This window comes from Channa argus, chromosome 5, assembly GCF_033026475.1.
Source record: "Channa argus isolate prfri chromosome 5, Channa argus male v1.0, whole genome shotgun sequence".
NCBI lineage: Eukaryota > Metazoa > Chordata > Actinopteri > Anabantiformes > Channidae > Channa > Channa argus.
In genome coordinates this window covers 7595088-7613975 of record NC_090201.1, presented here as the reverse complement: position 1 = coordinate 7613975, position 18888 = coordinate 7595088, and the positions used below count along the sequence as shown (strand labels likewise).

The 18888-nt window shown below is 41.6% G+C and overlaps 2 protein-coding genes across 5 annotated transcripts; both read right to left on the bottom strand.

Moving 5' to 3' along the window:
- Positions 1–245: 245 nt before the first annotated feature.
- LOC137127588 (RNA-binding protein 38-like) lies at positions 246–9686 on the bottom strand. Of its 2 annotated transcripts, none has more exons than XM_067504745.1 (4): positions 9246–9686; positions 7001–7124; positions 6457–6511; positions 246–1919 (listed from the first exon to the last, which is right to left on the bottom strand). In XM_067504745.1, the coding sequence occupies exons 1-4, from the start codon at positions 9456–9458 to the stop codon at positions 1577–1579; spliced, it is 735 nt and encodes a 244-aa protein (XP_067360846.1). In that variant the 5' UTR covers positions 9459–9686; the 3' UTR covers positions 246–1576. The 2 variants fall into 2 exon arrangements, with proteins under 2 accessions (XP_067360846.1, XP_067360847.1); XM_067504746.1 differs by having other exon boundaries at positions 7001–7154; positions 9246–9381.
- Positions 9687–10950: 1264 nt separating this feature from the next.
- Positions 10951–15650, bottom strand: rae1 (ribonucleic acid export 1). 3 transcript variants are annotated; one of them, XM_067504744.1, is made up of 13 exons: positions 15531–15650; positions 14734–14851; positions 14528–14632; positions 14258–14350; positions 14077–14163; positions 13906–13992; positions 13372–13443; positions 13129–13236; positions 12834–12940; positions 12607–12682; positions 12269–12463; positions 12040–12125; positions 10951–11496 (listed from the first exon to the last, which is right to left on the bottom strand). In XM_067504744.1, coding segments are annotated over exons 2-13 (1107 nt in total). In that variant the 5' UTR covers positions 14824–14851; positions 15531–15650; the 3' UTR covers positions 10951–11495. The 3 variants fall into 3 exon arrangements, with proteins under 3 accessions (XP_067360845.1, XP_067360843.1, XP_067360844.1); XM_067504742.1 differs by lacking the exon at positions 10951–11496 and having other exon boundaries at positions 12036–12125; XM_067504743.1 differs by lacking the exons at positions 10951–11496; positions 15531–15650 and adding an exon at positions 15412–15432 and having other exon boundaries at positions 12036–12125.
- Positions 15651–18888: the final 3238 nt, after the last annotated feature.

Here is an 18888-nt window from a genome sequence, read left to right as displayed (position 1 = left end):
ATATGATAAAAGGTCTGGGCCTCCCCCCTCCCCCACAAGTCCTAACAGCAGACAACCTTGATAACAAGCATACGCACAAAACTGAACCCTTGCACCCCACAGGGCCTTCGCAGTTACATCACAGTAAGCTCTGGATATCAGTTGTCTTATAAATAGTGACTCTGCAATAACACACACACACACACACACAAAATGGCAAGATTGATGCTTCATTTTGACAATCAAAGAAAAGGTCAGGAGCCATCTCTAAATACAATTTTTTTTATTTTTTGGCATTTCTTCTCTTAAGGGACTATAAAAGACATTTTATTGAAAAAAAAAAAAGTAATCTAAAGAAATTCTGATCTAACCAGTCAAAGACTGACAAATCTACTGTAGCCGTTGTGCACCTAGGCAAATCTGGCGACGTGGTGACAGGACAAAAAGCAAAATGAATGTGACACCTGTGGATCTGCATTATTCCTCTGCAGGTTAAAGGACAGTGCCACAAAACTATACCCACAGTAATCAAAATTTACATTTTAACTTAGTACCTCTTATAAATACCTACATATAAATATTGTAAATGTACCTTATGGCTGAAAACCTGTTGAAAATGCTGTACACAAATTTCCTTTTGAGGAGTTTGACAAAACAGAAACAAACAATAAAAACACTGGTGTTTGAGCTCAGTGTCAGCTACCTTTTAACATTGATGCCCAGCGCTCCTGGTCCCCTTCATCCACATATTGCATGTGATTATCAAAATCTCTCTGAAAATATCAAGCCCCATGCAAGCCAAATTAATGTGACTGATTGCTGAAAACAGCCCCAACAGTGACACAGGCTTTTGTTCACTTGGTTCTGTGGTGATTGAGCTGATCTCAGTCTTACACAGAAACATTTTGTCCTTGAGGTGAATTCTCATCGTTTTCCTGTGTGGAGCTGAATGCTGAAGGTTTGGCCACAGGGCATTGCTTTGCACCAGGTTGGGACCAAAGACTGGACGCAAGGCTGGATGTATGCCACCCCAGGCACCACATTTCACCAGAATGTCTGTTTTCTAGTGTTCTAACACAAGCAGTGCCTCCTCAAATTCACCCTTGACACTTTGAGTTAAGGAGGAAAGAGGTGTTACATGTTCCAGCCAGCTCTCAACATATTAACATGCATCATAGACACAATTTCCACTGATTGAGTCAAAAACATAACATTAATAATAAGGGCATTAAAATAAACATTGAAAATGACATTATTACAATAATTGAGGACAATAAAAATTATAATAAAAATAATGATAATAAAAAATGAAGTGTCAGCTTCTGGAAGCCCTTGGAAGCCACCTCCTTTTATGCCGATTAGCTTCCCAACCTGAACCTAGTCAGTCCTGAAATCCCTACCCACCCTTTAAACCAGTGAGCAAACTCAGCAAGCTCATCCTAATCATATAGTGCAATAGTCCCACCCTTTTTCCTGAAATCCCCTGTTGGGGTCAGCAGGGTCACCCTGTAGGGTGTTTTGCCATACTCCAAAGATCTGCAAACACCACTCCCTCCTCCATCTGTAACTACCCCCGCTTCTACACTTCCTTCCCAGCTCACTGCATTCGGTCTGGCTGGATATGCTGCTGTGGGGCATAGTGCAGAAAGGCCGGGGCTGCGCTGGTGGCAGAGGGGAAGGTGGGGTGGACAGTGGCTGGGGCTGTGGCGGCAGCAGTTGGCCCAGCGGTGGCTGTGGGGCTGGTGGCATAGCTGTATCCTAGGAATCCAGCTGGGGAGGCAGCATATGGGTACTGCTGCTCAAAGGCTGCCTGAGCATACTGGGTGTAGGCTGCACTGTAGTCCAGGTAGGGGCTGGTATTGACAGAGGTGGAAACCTGCGCAGGCAGCACCAGGCTGGGCTGCACAAAGGTTTGTGGGTAGACATACGGCTGGGACAACCTGCACACAGACACAGAGATGAGGTTAGACACAATGGCTGCAGCAGCAGAGCAGAGAACTCTCAAGGCCTGGCTTCTATTATTTACTTTGCTCCCTGAGGGTTAGTGTGTTGGGAATATAAACTCTGTAGGTGTGCTCAACTTAGAGAGCTCTCACATGAACTTCCACTGTTATTAAAGGCTAAACAGACAAGAGGCAGACAAGGTGAAAATGATTCAACCTTCTGTCTCTGTCAGTTAGTAAAACCTACAAAACCTGTTAGGTAGGGCCTCATGAGGTAAATTTGGGGTGGGGGGTTGAATGATAGACTCAGCCGTTACTGGCAGGCTTTCAAGCTCAGGCATCAGCATAGTGTTTTAACAGCTGCTGCTCTTTACTCACGGAAAACACACACAGACAAAAAAAAAAAGGGAAGTACATGAGGGCAGTGCAGAAGTTGCAGTCTCCTAGTTCTCACTGGGTGTGTACATTTTATGCAGACTATCACAGGTTATAATGGTAGCTGGGGGAAGTAATGGTGACGGGGGAGCTCATCAAGGCTGGGTGGCAGGCTCTGCCGGGCCTCATGGGTCAGCCCTCAGATGTACCTGATTGGCGCTGTGGGGTCTGGGGATTAAACCATCTCTCCTTCTTTGTCTTTACCTTGCCACTTAATCCATAAGACAATGGAAGGCGAGAAGTCTCTACTGGAGTCTATTTTTACTTAGGAGTTGAAGTATCTCTCCTGAGTATGTGCCAGAGGGAGTGAAGGCAGTGGCAGAAAGCACCCACTGCCCATAAAAAGGGTGATGTAACTGATTGTTCAGAGAGCCTTTACCCTTGACACTACACTTTTGGGGGAAAACATCTACAGATACACACCCTGAGACAAAGAGAAAATAGTCACAAGTCACATCGACTTTCACCATTCAGCTACATCTCAGTGCTGACAAAAATCTTCCTTCCATGGACGACATTTAATTTCCAGTCTTGAAATTTTCCTCAGATTGAGTCCTTAAGAAGGAGATGATCAGTAATGAGTGGCAGCCATTAAGTCAACACAGCAAAAGATGGAAGCATGCATGGACAAGGATGCCATCACTCTTCAACACACTCACACACACTCTCCAAACCACCCCCCTCCCGGAAAAAATAAATAAACCCATTCATCTATCCGCCCACACACCAGTTACCACTGCAAACCCCAAACCATGCCATAATAGGGAAAGAGTCACACCGCAATCAGCACAACCTCTTCAGTTCATATCACACAAAAGGGAAAAGATAAAAAAGGCACTTCAATCCATCACAGCACACTGCACTGCACTCTCAAGCCATCACTGCCACCTTGGAGAGAGCCTGGCTGAGGGGAGGAGGAGAAGGGGACATTGTCTGTGAAACCCCTCCTCGGGCTTTAGTCCTGTACTGTGGGCTTCTTCTGTTCCTCTGCTGGGACACTGGTCAGCTGGCATTACAGACAGGCATGTTTTTTTTTTTTTAAATGTGCTTCAACAGTTACAGAAGCTCGCCGAGACATCTGGCAAGTTAAGGAAAAACTGTGTCAGAGCCCTGAACGCATAACAGCAGACAACAGTGGCATGTAACGAGTAAGCAAATGAAGGCAACCCCCACCAATGGGCACAAACTACACTTTGATCTTCCAGTGCTATAGAGCTACTTACAAAGAGGCATTCACAAACGCTCACACCTTCTTTAAAAGATGACCATACATGTACACACACTGTCCCTTGCAACATGTATAACAAGCCTGCCTTCTCCTTGGCCTTCATAGCAATTTCCCACAGATGGTCTGTCCTAGTCTGGGCCTCAAATAAAGTAAACTTATGTAAGTAAAATGTAAAGAAATTAATGTAAAAAAGTAATATGAATTAAAGAAATATCTTTGGGGCATGCAAAAGCTAGAAAGGTTAGCTGTAATTTCAACATTTATCTTGAACAGAAACAAGGGACGAGGACAAGACGGGGACAGTAGCGTGCTCCCGGGCCCACAGAGATGCCAGATGCCAAGCGGACTGTGGGACTGTGGCAGGGGAATGTGGATGATGGCCAGAAGATCATAGGTCAGCTGGTTTTGTGCTGACTCCCAGTCGGTGTGTGTTTGACATAGTGCCACTCGACGGATGCCAGGCTGAGACACTGGGGAGACAGACTCACCAGAAACACGTTTCATGTGCGTACAGCATTAAAAATACAGACCAGAGCATCCATTGTTAATAAAGGCCATGTAATGAGCTAATGTGAAAAGCTTGGGTGATATCACAGTGAGCAGCTAAATATTTCTACATGATAACGCAAATGACCTTCAGTACATGACTCACAGCTACAGAATAAAACACACCGGACTGGGCTGGGCAGAATTAAACAACACCTTACAAAACTTGTATGAAGACTCAATGTTTCTCCCTTTCCTTTGTTTAAGTGGTATGTGAAAACAGGAGGGGGGAGAAAAGGTGTTTTGTTTGACATCTGTAGGGGTGTGTTTCCTAGGGAGCACACTGCCTCATTAAGCATTAAGTCCCAAAGTACACCCCCCATCTACTCTTTAAACCCCCATCCCTCACAGTCTCACAGAGGTGTCAGTTTTCACTGTCTCCATCTGACTGGCTGGGAGTGGTCTCACTGTAATGAGAGAAAGCTTAAAAAAAAAGAAGAAAAAAGATAAATTGACATGGGAAAACAGTAGGGCTGTGAGTAGAGTGGGGACTGTTATGACAGGCAGGAGGTGAATGAGCAAACACACTGAGCCATCAAAACAAGGTTCCTAGCCTCAGTGGGGTAACCCCTCCATCCCAGGGTCCACAGCATCTGCTGACCATAGCTATACACACACACACATCCACAGCACTGAATTCAAACCACTGCTACATGCAACTCCCCAACTGTGTCCTCACACCATTTGTTATCAAGGGTTCTGTGGGGGAGAAGAGAAAAAGAAAAGCCACTTGTGTGCTTGCCATCTTGGGGAGGCCTGTGTCTGTCACCCGCCATGCAAGACGATCACTAAAAGGCGGGCGGACAGGTGCTCAGTGCGCCTCTACAAGTCTCCGGGGTGGTGGTCATGGGAGATTAAGGGGGTGTAACAGGCTGTAATGTGAGCCAGCAGCTGTCAGACACATGCCTCAAAGCTGTACCATGCCCCACATTCGTAGTCCTTGGGGTTTTGGTACCATCAGTGATCACTGTGGTAGCAGAGGTATGGAGATGGGAGGGACTTTCCTGCAAAGATCTTGAATCATGATAGGACATGTCCCAAAAGGATCCCTAAATTCCTTATTCAGACCCAATAGGCTCTCACAGAGGGGGGTGGCTTAAACTACTTGTCAGGTCAATAGCATGTCTTTATCAAAGTTCATCACAATCCATAACTACAAAAAGGTTTCTGTTTTTGTCCTTAACCCTGTGGATTGTGCTGGGGTTTCCATGAAGCTTACATGCTCGAGTCACACTGGACAGAGCTGATTACTTTCATTACATATTAATCTCCACAATGTTAAACAATAAGGGTTTGCTCTAGTGTTTTATAGAAAGACTGAAATAAAGCTCTCCTAAAATACAAACAAATGATATTACATTTGTATGAAGGGAAACATTTATATTCATGGCAGTATATGTGCCATTTCACAAAGCAAAATTTTATTTAATGAGTCAGTTTGTGTTTTTATCTGCCAAGCAGATTAATTAGAAGATAAATAAGGATTTGGATTTCTTACCACCTCCACAAAATATTTGCAGTGATAAATCCTACAGTTAATTAATTAGTCTGTACAATGTGAGAAATGTATAACGTGAGAAATAAGTATGCATGCACAGCTTTCCACAATCAAAGATAGATTTTTAGTTTTGTCCAAATCTAACAACTAGATCTAGAAAATCAGTCCATTTAAGATAAATGTAGCAAATGGTGGTGTGGTTATAAACTGATTAAAAATTAACTGCTCAGAGGTGAGACATTTAACTAACTGCTTTTACAAAACAGTCATAAGAACTCTGTGAAAAGGTGTTTGTAAACTTATTGATGCTGAATGGACTTACTTCTGGCATTTCATGTTCTGCACAGATCTGAGGTTTTGTGTGTAAAATATGAATGGCAGTGAGCTTTAGCTTGAGGGGTGATATCTGAGAGCTGCAGGGGGTGAGAAAAGCCATTACTGCAGCGAAATGCTCATTAGCCGCTCAGCAGACCATGGCTCCTCGACGCTATCCAGGCTGTTTCTACAACACGGCCACTTCTAGGAAGTCTCCTCAGTGACAGGGCCCACTCAGGCATGTGCATAAGTCAAGGGGCTTCTGACAGAACTTAACGAGTAAGTAACACTTTCAGTTCTGGAATGCTCTTCTATTAACACAGATATGAGAACCATCTCCCACCCCTATAAAACTCAGATATGCTAATAGACTATTGGTGGAGTTGCATGTGGACACAGAAACTGGCATGTACTTTCCAGAGGCCCTGTTTGTCAAAGGAATAGTAGCCTAGTGGGGTTGCACAAAGCAAAATACAAGAGAAAACAACAAGCGCCCACTCCCGCCCACTTACCCATACTGCCTCTGGATGAGTGCTGGGTGAATGGGCTGCACTCCAATGGATATGCCTGGAAGACAGGAGGCCGGCTGTCAGACACACACATTTGCATTTACAGAGGAGGACCAGAGAACAATCCACAGAGGGCATGAAGAGACAGAGGCAAAGGCTGTTTCACACTGACCAATAATGGAACAACAGTTTCGAATGTGCATAAAGCAACAGTAAGAACATGTGTTTGGAAAACAATGATTGTTGGTATGCACATGTACCTTCTGCCACATTTGGAACACAGCAGGAAGATTATTCTTTTTGTCACACACATTTAACAGAAGTAAACAGTACCTTTTATTCTCCAGGGTTTGACAGTACAAGTATTTAGAACACCTGCTTGCAGCTCTAGTTTCTGGCTGTTCTCATTGCTGAAGTTTATTTAATTTTTTATTTGTTTATCCGAAGTTTTATGCTAAGGGTGTTTAAATTGTGTTCAATGCTCAATCAGCATTAGCTATGTAGGACGGAGGCACCACAATTTCATGAAGGATTCTCTTAACCTCACCTGTCTGTATGCTGCGAGGTTTGGCCCCCAGGTAGGCCAGGTTGACATTGGCTTTCCTTCCGTCAATGATGGGGTTGGGGTCTTTGCAGGCTCTGTCTGCTGCTACTCGATCAGTCATTGTTACCTGGAGACAGAGTCGAACCCATCAACAAGACTAAATAAAAGTAACAAAAAAAATAAAATAAATAAAAATACACAAAACAACAAACATGTGTTCAATTGGGGTTATAATAAATTTAGCCCTGCAGGCTTTCCACTGTTAGGATTCTGCTCCCCTAAAGGAAAAGGGAAACTACAAACAAAACACAATGATAAGCTTTGAAAACTGCCCACAGCAGCAGTGGCCAGCCACTTGAGTGCCACTCAGCCATGGGCAGAGCGGCTAAAATATGGATCTAGCAAGAGCAACAAGGGGCTTATCCAATTAGGGACAAAATATTAAGTAGATTGGTATTAGTCCACCCCTCCTCTCTCCCTCTTGGCATTAGACGAGCCCTTCTGTTTTGATGCCATGTCCTGCCAAGTTCAGGCACCTCAGTGGTAAATGTAGGCCACAGCTTGCATTGTTTAAGAGAACGTTTTTAAAAGCAGTACGCTTCTTCGTAGTGGAAGGAGCCGGAACAAAGCCCACTCCAGGGCCTGTGTTGTGAACACACAGGAAGGAACGAGGCTTTGTTTACACTCAGCCATGCTGTGGGGGGGGGGTTCTACTAATCCACCTCTGAAGTGTGTTTAGAAAAAAGGTGCGCTCAGCTTTGGAGGCGCCTCCCTCCCCTCTTGCTGCCAGCCACCTTTCTCTGACTTCAGTTCTCCAAATACAGAATTGGCAGGTTGCTTCATGCCGCACTAAGAGTGTGGAGTATGGAAGTGCTGATCACTTCACCATCACGGGTATGAGTGTCTTTTTCCCAGGCAGCACCCACATCGCCCTGAGCCTGTTTAACCTGAAACACCAGCCTCATATGCAGCCGTTTGATACAAACGAGACTCACAGCACAGCTCTCCTCTGGGTTACAGAGCTAATGTGTAAACACAGAGCAATTGTCTTACAATTCTGACTTTAGATGTAAACATGCACACACACAACAGTTTTCCGTTCCTTCTTTGGCCTGATAGCACATTGGTGCTGATGTGTCTTTCCAAGGTTCTGGTAAATATTTGCATTTCTTCTACTGCTTCTGTTCTTTGTGTCACAGAGAGTGGCCGTTTTTATCTGCCTGGAATAGGATAGTTTATCTGTTTTTTAAACCCAAACCTCTTTAAATTCTTACATTATTTTCGATGATATGAACTAAAGCAACTGTGGCATAGATAAAGTTGCAAAAACAGTAAACAGCATTTCCCCCACTACCCACACCATGAACTCAGGGCAGACGGCAGGTTACAGACCATAAACATCCTGCCGTAAGTTTCTGGAGTTCACAACATTACCTATGATGTACTGGCCTGTCAAATGACTCGAAAAGATAAGATCAAAAGGGAAATTTAAAATCAATTTGTAAGATAGGAGTGAGCCAATTTGTTGATGTTGGAATTTCTCCCCCAGCAGCCAAGATTTGATGTAAATCATGTGCTGGGGCCCGACTGCACAGGTCCTTAACAATGAGGGGCAGGGTGTTCAAGGTCAATCTCCCCACTGCTCAAAACTAACCATATAAAGCAAGCAAGGAGTACAGACCCCCCCCCCCCCTCCCTTTCTCTGTCGTTCTCAGACACACACACACACTTCCAAAACCACAAGCCTTGGCTCCTCATCGGTGGGTGGGTAAACGAGGGTGACCGTCAGACATATGTTGAAATATAATCTTCTTATTCACCCATCAACTTGTGCGATCACTCATCCTCATTAGGCTGAAATAACAGCAAGCCAGCAAAAAAAAAAAAAAAAAAAAAAAAGGCAGGGAATTGCTATATGGTGTTATGAGTTTAGACCTTAGTAGGGGTATTACGATGAATCTGAACGATTACATGTAGTTGATGTAACTAGTGTGTTTATTTAGTGAGGAAAATCAAATCTGAAGAGAAAGGGGTCCAGGGCGCATAAAAGCCAATTGCTGTGTACACAGTGCAACACTTGACGCATGTTTTAATAACACTCGCCAGAACTAAACTGCCTGAATGAATTAGAGGAAATAAGTTGTACTCCTGTATTTACTTGTAATTGTTTTATCGTGTTTAAATCGACGTAGAGTGTGTGTGTCTGGTGCTGCATGTTATGGTGCACGGCTGACTTGATATTACTTACAAAGCCGTATCCTCTGGATTTACCGGTCTGTCTGTCGGTTATCACCACCGCCTCGTCAATGTCCCCAAAGGCCTCGAAGTATTTTCTCAGAGAGGCATCGTTGGTGTGGTACGGCAGCCCGCCGACGAAGATTTTGGTAAAAGTAGTGTCTTTCTGCAGCGATGTGGGATGCATGACTTCCAAAGCTCCGTTCATGAACTGATGCAGAAGCATTAGTCCGCCGGGGGAAAGAAAAGAGGCGCACTAAACAACTAACTAAGCGATTAATAGCGTCCCAGCATGAGTGAAGCGTCACTTATTATCTCACTGTACTCCGATGTAGGTTTCCTCCTCTGTTATGACCTTCGCTTAAACTTGCAACAATCTGATGACATAGATGATTCAGGCCACGCCGCCTCCTCCGGTCGAGCCAAACTGCTGACTTCTGAAGCACTGTGAGGAAATGTGCCGGCTCATTTTATATGCTAGAGCAGCTGCCACGCCCACACACAACTCTCAGCCAATCAGCCTTGCCGCTAAGTGCCCACGGGCTCATCGGCTCCTCCTATTGGTCCGCCTTCCCCGAAGCTGACCTGCACCTGCTTTTGTCCTTCAGCACACAAAGGAAATCCGTACTGTACGGCCGAGAGCCCTGCCACATGGTGTGTACTACTACTGTAATGAGGAAGTAATTGTTTCGGCATCTGGCAGCAGTTTAAGTTTCCTTATTTAACTGTCACAGAACCTTTTAAGCCACATCTTGGTGCGTCTAGTTTTTGCAGAAAGTTTATCAAAAAGTGCTGCTGAAGTAAATGTACAACGGAATCACATCACTTCATCCAAACACACAAACACTCTTAGGCTTCATTTAAAGCAACTGCATTTGTCATGTTATTTTTATATCCTGCTGGAAAACCGATTGGCTAAAGCACAGTACATTTATTTGGAAGAGACACAACAATAAACCTCTCCATTAGCATACCCTAAAATAAAACAATTGGCATATTTTGGAAGAAATTGGGCCAGTGTAAGAAGAGTGCGGTTTGTTTTCATTTTCCATGTTTTCTACATGTTACTGACAGAGACTGATTACTTTTGTGCAGGCCAAGGCATATCCCAGGATCCAAAGCAACAGGTCCATCCAACAGTGAAAATTATGTAGCTGCCTAACAATATAGGCATCATTATCTGGTGCTGGCAAAAGACACGGAGTCAACCTGTTATTTATGACCATGAGTGCAATTCAACCTGGAGGACTTCCTGTACAATGTGTTAAAAAAAAAAAACTTGATGCAGATAAATGAAGAATGAAGGGGCAGTGGTCTAGAGGAGTGGTACCAATGTCACACCATGAACGTTAGAAGTGGTCGGTGAACTGTAGCAACAGCACTTCTCCCCACCCTCAGTGTTGGAATTCCACTGCTAAGTACCAAAAGTAGGGCTAGCAGTGAGGTGATACTCTAATGACCTCAGTAAAAAGGACTTTAATTCACACCTTCTCCTCTGTGAACTGGTTCACTTTTCACACGTGGCCTTTCTGTCTGCCCATGACACCTCATTCATATCCTCTTGATAAATCCCCTCCATTTCCAGTTGTATTTCCAGGCAAAAGGACAAAACCTGGGTGAAGAATCACCCCGTCTTGCTTTGATCTCTCTGAGACACTGACAGGCTAACAAACTCCACCTGCTGGTTAACTTTGATAAAAACAAGCAGACAGGAGGAGTCACTGTGATACAGATGTTCAGTTTATCGTTTTGATTTTGTGACGATTCCAATGTCAGACCCACATAACGGAGAAAATTACAGCTGAGAGAGGAAATAAGTGGTCAGGGTTTGCATGCACAATACAGGTCCATAAACTCCCAATGAACAACTAATAACATCAGGTTATGTTTAGCCTTCTTACTTCTTCAAATTGGGATAAAAACATTTTGATCTTAGAGTATGCACTTAGTTATTTTACATCCCATTTTCAATAATAGAGCTAATCAAGTAAGTAACAGCAAATTAGAGAAGAATGAAAAGTCTTTGGAGAGCTGTAGTATAAAAAAAAAAAAAAAAAAAGGGATCTAAGACCAATTGTCTTGCAGCTGTCTTCGAGACCAGGTTGGGTAGGCCCCTCTGATTCATCCATGGACAGTACACGCAGCATCTTGGCATTGTTCCAGGTGTTTGCCCAAAGGAAGGAGTCTGTTTTGAGCTTATACACACACTAAAGCAGTAGGTCTTCCACATTTCCCCTCAAGTGATGGGACTTGGCACGATGAATCTAAAGACAAGAGGGAGCAGTGAGTCACATTTACATTTTGCTTTTGTTTTAATTCTGAAAAGGTTTTCGCTGTGTCCCTTTCGAACAGAATAAACAGCATTCTTCAGCTGACAACAAACCCTTACTTCAACATTTCCTGAATCATGCCAATGTTATGCACGCCATTTAATAAATGACAGTTCTTTAAAAGTCTGTCGTTGAATCCTATACCAAGCTTTACTACTTACATGCTACATACTGCAAAAAATTTATGAAAAATCCCTGATTGTAGAAATTCAAAAGGCGCCTAGTTTACACTGTTACATTAGAAAAGACATATGTCTACAAAGTGAACACTAAGTTTAGTACAGCACCATTCCCACAACAAATAGTTACTTTTAGCTGTACTGAATCGTGTGAATAGCCACTCTGCCAACACCAATGCATGCGAAGGGTTGCCCTAAAAGGCCCCCGCATGATTCGCAAGGGCTCTGTGGACTTGGGTCAGCCCCATCAAGTGACCAAAGTCTTCAGGTTTAGAGATAGTGACTTCCTTTCTCTCACCATTTCTTGTTCCGAGGTTTCAGCTCCTCAGCAGCGTTCCTCAGGAAGATGTAGTTCTTTTTCTGGGGGTTGTAATACTCATGGCCCTAAGGTATTTAGATAATAACACAATGAATCCAAAACAGAAGAGTGAGCTCATGCAGATTAGATGCCTGCCAATTGGTCAGGTTTCAGCTAGTGTGTTAAAAAAAAAAACAAAATCCTGCAATTTAGTCTTTACACACCCTACCTTTGACCAGTCATAACTGGAAGCATATGCAAAGATATTGCCATTGTGGTTGAAGCAGCAAGCTGTAATTGGCTGGTCTAGCTGCTCTGAGGTCTTCAACTTGGTGCGAGCATCTTTGTCCCAGAAACTAAATCGCCCATCTGATCCCACAGTAGCCAATGTGCCATGGACAGGATGAAAGGCAATGGCATTCACCTGTTTGGTGAAAATTATAATGAGCTGGTGAGAAATGGTACCTGGATTTCTCTCCAGCATAATGTCAACCAAATTGTACAAAAAAAAAAAAAATAATAATAATAATACATTATTATAAAAATCCGATATTTAGAACAACTTACAGCATAGATATCCTGCGGAGTGGTTGTGTTGGTTCCATTAGACCTGTGGCACTTGAAGGTGAAGTTGTCTTTGGCTCTAAAGAGGCATTGGCAAATTTATTCATATTATTTTTTGCCTTATGCCATTGACACTGTCTTTATTTTTGTAAACACCAAAACAAAAAGCAACTATATTTACAACTGTAATGGACAATACGCAAGATGTAAAAACAGTTCTAGACACTCACGGGTTTGGAGGGTTGATATAATGGATGGCCACTCGGCCCTCAATGCTTCCCAGTGCAAAGCCTGTGGGCTTATTCTGCTTGTCCTTGAATATAGCAACACATCGGTGCTGCAAGTCCAGAATAGGAAATCAGAACAAAAGGCAACCAAGCATGAAAACTCCATATCTTACAAAGACTGGCATTTTACTCATTATCAAAAGAAAAATTATATAATTGTGGAAGATTTGAAAAGTTTAAAAATCAATATGTATAAGGAAATATCAAAATCAAAGGTTAATAGAACTTTGGTAATTGCCTGATGTTTGAGAGGAGAGTCTATTCTGCGAAACTCAGATGGCTGGCTCTCCAGCTGGTACACGATCAGACCTCTCTCTGCTGTGGCAACAACTGCCATGGGGTACACCTACATATCAGATTAGAGAGGTTAAATCCACACACACCCAAACACTTTAAACTTTCATTCAGCAAGCATTAAAATACATGTCATACTCCTAAAAAACAAACACACAAAAACAACACCAAAAAAGAAATCACTTACAACATCTGCACAGTAGCATCTCTCTGGAATCTGCAGAGACAACATAGGATTGGGAGAGCGGGTGTCCCAGAACTGGAGAGAAATATAAAACAAAGACATGTTTCTAAGCTCTAGTCTACATTATACATTCCTACAATTGCCACATCCCGATTATTTGTAGCAGTCTCTACACGTGAAGCAAGTCAGAAATAAAGACTGAGTTTTGGCAATTACAGAAATTACAAAATATTGATAAACTTGAGGAGTAATTTTTAGAAGTACCTTTTTCCTACACCATCCTTAATTATTACAAGAAAGCAAAACATAAATGTGAAAATTAAAAACAGGCACTCAGTATCTTCCATAAACTAGTCTAATATTAAAAATTTTTCTTGTTGAATCTGAACATTTATATGATAGACTGAAGTTCAGAGCTAAAAGTAAGCTGAGTAAACCTATTATTTAAAGAATCTATTGATTATAACTGTCTAAAGCTCTCTTTTATCTTAGATGTTCAGTTATTCAGTTACATTTCTTTTAAAGTGGCTGTTGTACCTTCAGTGTTTTATCCCAACTGCCAGTCATGACACAGCTGTAATTAGGAGATTTTATCCAGTGGATTGTTTTGATTGGACCATCATGCTGTGAAGAGAAATTATGGGATACGTGAGGTGATTCTGCTTCATTCTTATGACAACATAGTAAAATTGGTGACTCTCATCCCACCTGTGCAATCTGCATTGCTTGATTGCTGTTAAGATCCCACATCTTGGCTGTCTTGTCACAGGATGCTGTGAAGACTTTACTCCCATCCTGATTTAGGAGTATAACAGATCATAAATCATTCACTGGTGCAGCAGTCGCCATCAGCTGCAGGGCTAAAGCTACTATGTATTTTGAGACTTACATCACTCCAACATGCATCTAGCACTGGACCTGTGTGCATCTGCTGGGCTTTAGGGACAGTCTGACCATTATCCTGCACCTCCCAGCACCGGACCTGAGGTCAACACAGAGATGAACTGTTAATACACAAATTTGCTTTTGTAAAAGTAGAAGTAGTCAAGCACAGTGAAGGTGTCATACAGCCTTTCAGCTTCACTCATATTAAAGTTATTATCAATCACTAAAATGTAGTCTAGTGTACCTATTTTTTTGGATTGACAAAATAACTTACATCATTGGCCCAGGAACCTCCAATGAGGAAGTTCCCTGGCATTGTTGGGGGGCTGAAAGCCAGACAGCTAATGCTGTCATCTGGAGGTGAGGTCATTTCAATATCCTGCAGGGACAGAAAATAACATTGTACTACCAGACACAAACATACATCATAACAGGTTATAAAAGGCATGAAGGCCTATCTTCTTGACTCCTCAGATTTACCTTCATAGGATTATAGGGATCTGTTGTTGTGTTTCCAAACACACCGGTCCCTCCTGTTCCAAACCCCGTGCTCGCCCCGAATAAACTCATTGTGCAGTAACCTGACTCCTACTGTATACTTGGGAGAGAAGACAGAGGTACGGTGTGTTGTAGAGAATAACAGATCGCATTGGCATTTGGGTGTCGTTTTCGAGTGCATCATTACAAAAAGCAAGATGCGGTTAAGAGGTAACGGAGATTAGCTGCGACAAAAAAGGGAAAAAAATAATGATAAATGTAGCTAATAGTCCAATAACGTTTCATGCAAACAAACATTGTATTTAACATACAACGCTTGCTAGCTAACGTTGCAGCATCCCACAGTTAAGTTACCTTTATGATAAGATTCGGTTTCGAAAGTCAACAACACTTACATGTTTCATATACTGAAAAGCCAACAGCGTAACACAATTTAGACCAAAACAGACGTAAACGGAGACGTTCAGGTGTGCTGCTAACTAGCTGCGTCAGTTAGCTTGTCTTTCCTAGCCTCTACACACTCGTTAGATGTAAGCTAGATTGGTAACATAAGGCTATGTGGCTATCACTTTACCGTGTATTATATTTACAATAAGTCTGTGATACTATTTTAATTTTTACCGCTATGTGTGTCAGAATTTGAAGTCAATTCAACACTACCTAGCGTTAGCCGTGTCCGTTTGCGAGACAATCCGATGTGACCGGTTGCTGATTCGTTAAGCAAAATTTAAAATTAGAGCATCTGGAACACCGCCGCATAACTAAATTGCTTTACATACCTCAGATTTCCTTTAGCCGTGGCTGTAGCTAAACCGAAAAGGTTGAAGACGCCAAAATAATTTGGCGCATCAAAAATGTGGCGCTACTTCGATATGTCGCAGTTTGGTGACGTATTAACCAGCTGAACAGATGCTATTTGAAGGTTTACCGCTTGGAGTCAGTGCAAGACAAACATTTTCCTCAGTCTTCACTCATAATAGTGATCATCAATTAAAAGTGTGCGACTGGTATTGGAACGTTAAAAGGTTAGGCTAAACAGATAAGTGCTGTGATCTCTGTCTTTTTTCAAAGTGTTTATCCTTATTTGTTACAGATAGATGGAAATTTTGATCAGTGATATTAAATCTTGTAAACTATGGAATGGTTGATTTCCTTCGTAGTCCAGTTGATGATCATATAAATAAATTACACATTCACAAATCTGACTCCAACCCACGTTTTTATCAATTCACCACTGAACTCTAAGGCGGCGCATTGCATTCTCCAAAGAAAAAAAAACTGAGACCTTATCTCATAAATGCGAGATACTGATCTCGTAATAACAAGAAACACAACTCGTAAATACTGTGCTGCAACTCGTATTTACGAGATCCGTTTCTCGTAATTACGAAAAACGTTATTTTTTTTTATCTTTGGTGAATGCAATGCCCCGCCGTAGAACTCAAGCAATATGTAATCTTAATTAAATATGTAAAAAATAAATGGCTAAGGAGACAATCTTGGGTTTGAATATAGTTTAATGGGGAATTAATCATCTGAAAAAATGTGTGAAGTATAAAATAATAAAGGGCAATGAACTCTTACCATATGCAGTACTGTGTGAAGTAAGTAATAAGGACCGTTAGAAGTCTCCATATCATTTATCGTGACACTATAAAGCCTCATCTACAAATTAAAGTCCTTATTAAAAATTTACTGAAATAAAATAACAGTAGGCTGTTATCTGTATTATAGTCCAGTTTGTATTTAAAATATGCACCTCTCAAAGGTGCCTGTAGAACAACAAAGTCTTTTTTAAATGTTGCACTTAATTACTGTAAAAAGAATTACAGTATACAACTAGATATATATTACAGGGTTTTATTGCTTTTAAAATTACAGTTTACAACTTTATTCTGTTAAAATTACACAAATTACCTGGCAACTAAAGTTGTGTTAAACTGAGCCCATGGGCATCTGCTTCACTTTCCCTTCACTATTCCCTGTAGGTTATGCAGCATTGACTTTAAATGACGGCCATCTGTAGAGGAGACTTTTATACAAAAATGTAATTAAGCAATTAGCGTAGTTTAAAATAAAGATTGTGTGGTGCATGGACAATATCAAATCTTTCACATATTCACAGACCCAGACCCCAAAATTAAATGTTAGAACATTTATTATGTTAGAACAAAACAGTATGACATGCAGAATGGTTGTTTCAGCAGGAGACAGAAATGACCGACTCAGTATTGGACTAATTCAGTACATACTTTCAGCATCACATCAGGGATAAAGAGAGGTCACCAGAAAACCTTAAATTATTAGAAACAGTACATCCCTGTGACTGAAAGCAATCTGTGACTCAGGAGTGGGTTGTGGACCATATTGCATGGTTGGGGGCTCGATCCCTAACTCCTCCTGTACAACTGTGTCTTACCCAGGGTAACGCTGAACCCAAGCTCCTAGTGTGTGCGTTCCTAACTTGTAAGTCACTTTGAACAAAAGCATCTATGTCACAGATCAGTGTAAAATATCTTTGCGTAATGTCTCATACTGTCATAATCCACATTTTGGACTTTGTTTTTGTTGTGATTATTTATGTTCTTTGCCTCATGATCAGATTCACACATATACACAGCCTCATTATTTTGCATTTTACACACAACCTAATACTCACTTCACACCTGGCTACACCATGATAATTTCTCTCCCTCACTGGCTCCACACAACTGATCAGTCTCCTACTCTTATAAGCTTCTTGCAGTGTTTGTCAAATCCATGTTGCCTTTTTGCCTCTAAGCGCTTGGTTCTATTGTGAATTGTTCTTTTGTTTTGTGCCTTAGTTTTTAATTTTTGCTTCTATGTTAACTTTTTTCGCACTTATCTTTAACATGTTCTATCTTCCTAGTTTTCTATATTTAGCTCATAGTTCCTTTAGTCATGTTCAAGTTCAGCTTCATCTAGATTCCTTTGGCCGGTTAGATTTAGTCTATCTTGTTCCCCTTTGGTTATTTGGCTTCCTTGTTCCCCCTGTTATGTTTTTATTACTACAGCTTAGATTGTGTGGACATATGTTTTACCCTCCCTTATTGAAGTCATTTTTTATTTGCTCTTGTACCCTGTTCTTTTTATAACTACAAAAACAACAACAAAAACAACAACAATAATAACAACAACAACAACAATAATAATTATACTCCGTCTTTGATTTGCACGTAGGTCCACCATTCATACTAGACCTGACACAGATGAGAATGTGGATAGAGATTGACATTTAGACATTCCAACATATGTGGCAGGCAATGCTGAAGAATCTTAATGCATAACAAACTTTTACACTCTTTAAATAGTTACTTTTGAATAAGTACAAGGTTTACAAATGTTTGTACTGGATAGGGATCTCTAATGGGTATTAGGGAATGAGTCATAAAATGACCTCTGCTGGGAAAACTAAGCATCTAATGACTTGTGCTTATAAACTATAACTTTAAATCATTTTTTTTCCTGGATTATCTTAGTTTAAATTGTTTAGTTGCAGCTGTCCTCAAACCAGAGTTAAGCACACGCATAATTTGGACTTAAGTGTTGGATTCTTGCTTTATCATTCACACACCCCCTTTAAGCATTTGCTGTGGAGTGTATTCATAGGGGCCTTTAGCATGTCCCTTCATGTACCTGGGCTCCTGGTGCTCAGACCCCTCAACAATTAGGGTGGGCCTGACTTTGTTTGAGTTCAAAGGTATCCACCGAAGAAAGGATTTGTGGGGGAGGGAGGGGCAACACTTCATCATAGACAATACTTTATCATACACTCATTTAAGTATTGAAAGATCCCAGTGATCCCAGTAAATGTACCTGTCCCAGAACTATTATAAGCAAATTAGGATGGTTTGAAAGTGAGTAGCCTAGAAATAGACGCATATCAAATATTTACTAGATCCTACTTTGATCAATAGCTAAACAATCATGTTCAAACAATGGATAAAGTGATGGGACACTTGGGTCTGAGGGGTCCACACCCCAGCCATCTTACTACCAAGAAATAAAAGTGCACTTCATGATGGGTCACTGATCTATTCTCGCTGTTTTTAATTGCCTCACCCCCACACCTTGTCTCAGTTTTCAAGTCTTGGTTTATCCCATTCTGAACCCCTC

What these genes read in the sequence shown, in the direction of transcription:
- LOC137127588 (XM_067504745.1), bottom strand. Translation starts at nt 9,458, where the DNA reads ATGCTTCTGCATCAGTTCATGAACGGAGCTTTGGAAGTCATGCATCCC. An exon ending in AATCCAGAGGATACGGCTTT is followed by an intron (nt 7,125 to 9,245) that starts GTAAGTAATATC and finishes CTCTGTCTCCAG; the next exon opens with GTAACAATGACTGATCGAGT. An exon ending in CTCATCCAGAGGCAGTATGG is followed by an intron (nt 1,920 to 6,456) that starts GTAAGTGGGCGG and finishes GTCTGTGTGCAG; the next exon opens with GTTGTCCCAGCCGTATGTCT.
- rae1 (XM_067504742.1), bottom strand. Translation starts at nt 14,823, where the DNA reads ATGAGTTTATTCGGGGCGAGCACGGGGTTTGGAACAGGAGGGACCGGT. An exon ending in GATGCTACTGTGCAGATGTT is followed by an intron (nt 13,237 to 13,371) that starts GTAAGTGATTTC and finishes TCTGATATGTAG; the next exon opens with GTGTACCCCATGGCAGTTGT. An exon ending in CTCCGCAGGATATCTATGCT is followed by an intron (nt 12,464 to 12,606) that starts GTAAGTTGTTCT and finishes TTCACCAAACAG; the next exon opens with GTGAATGCCATTGCCTTTCA.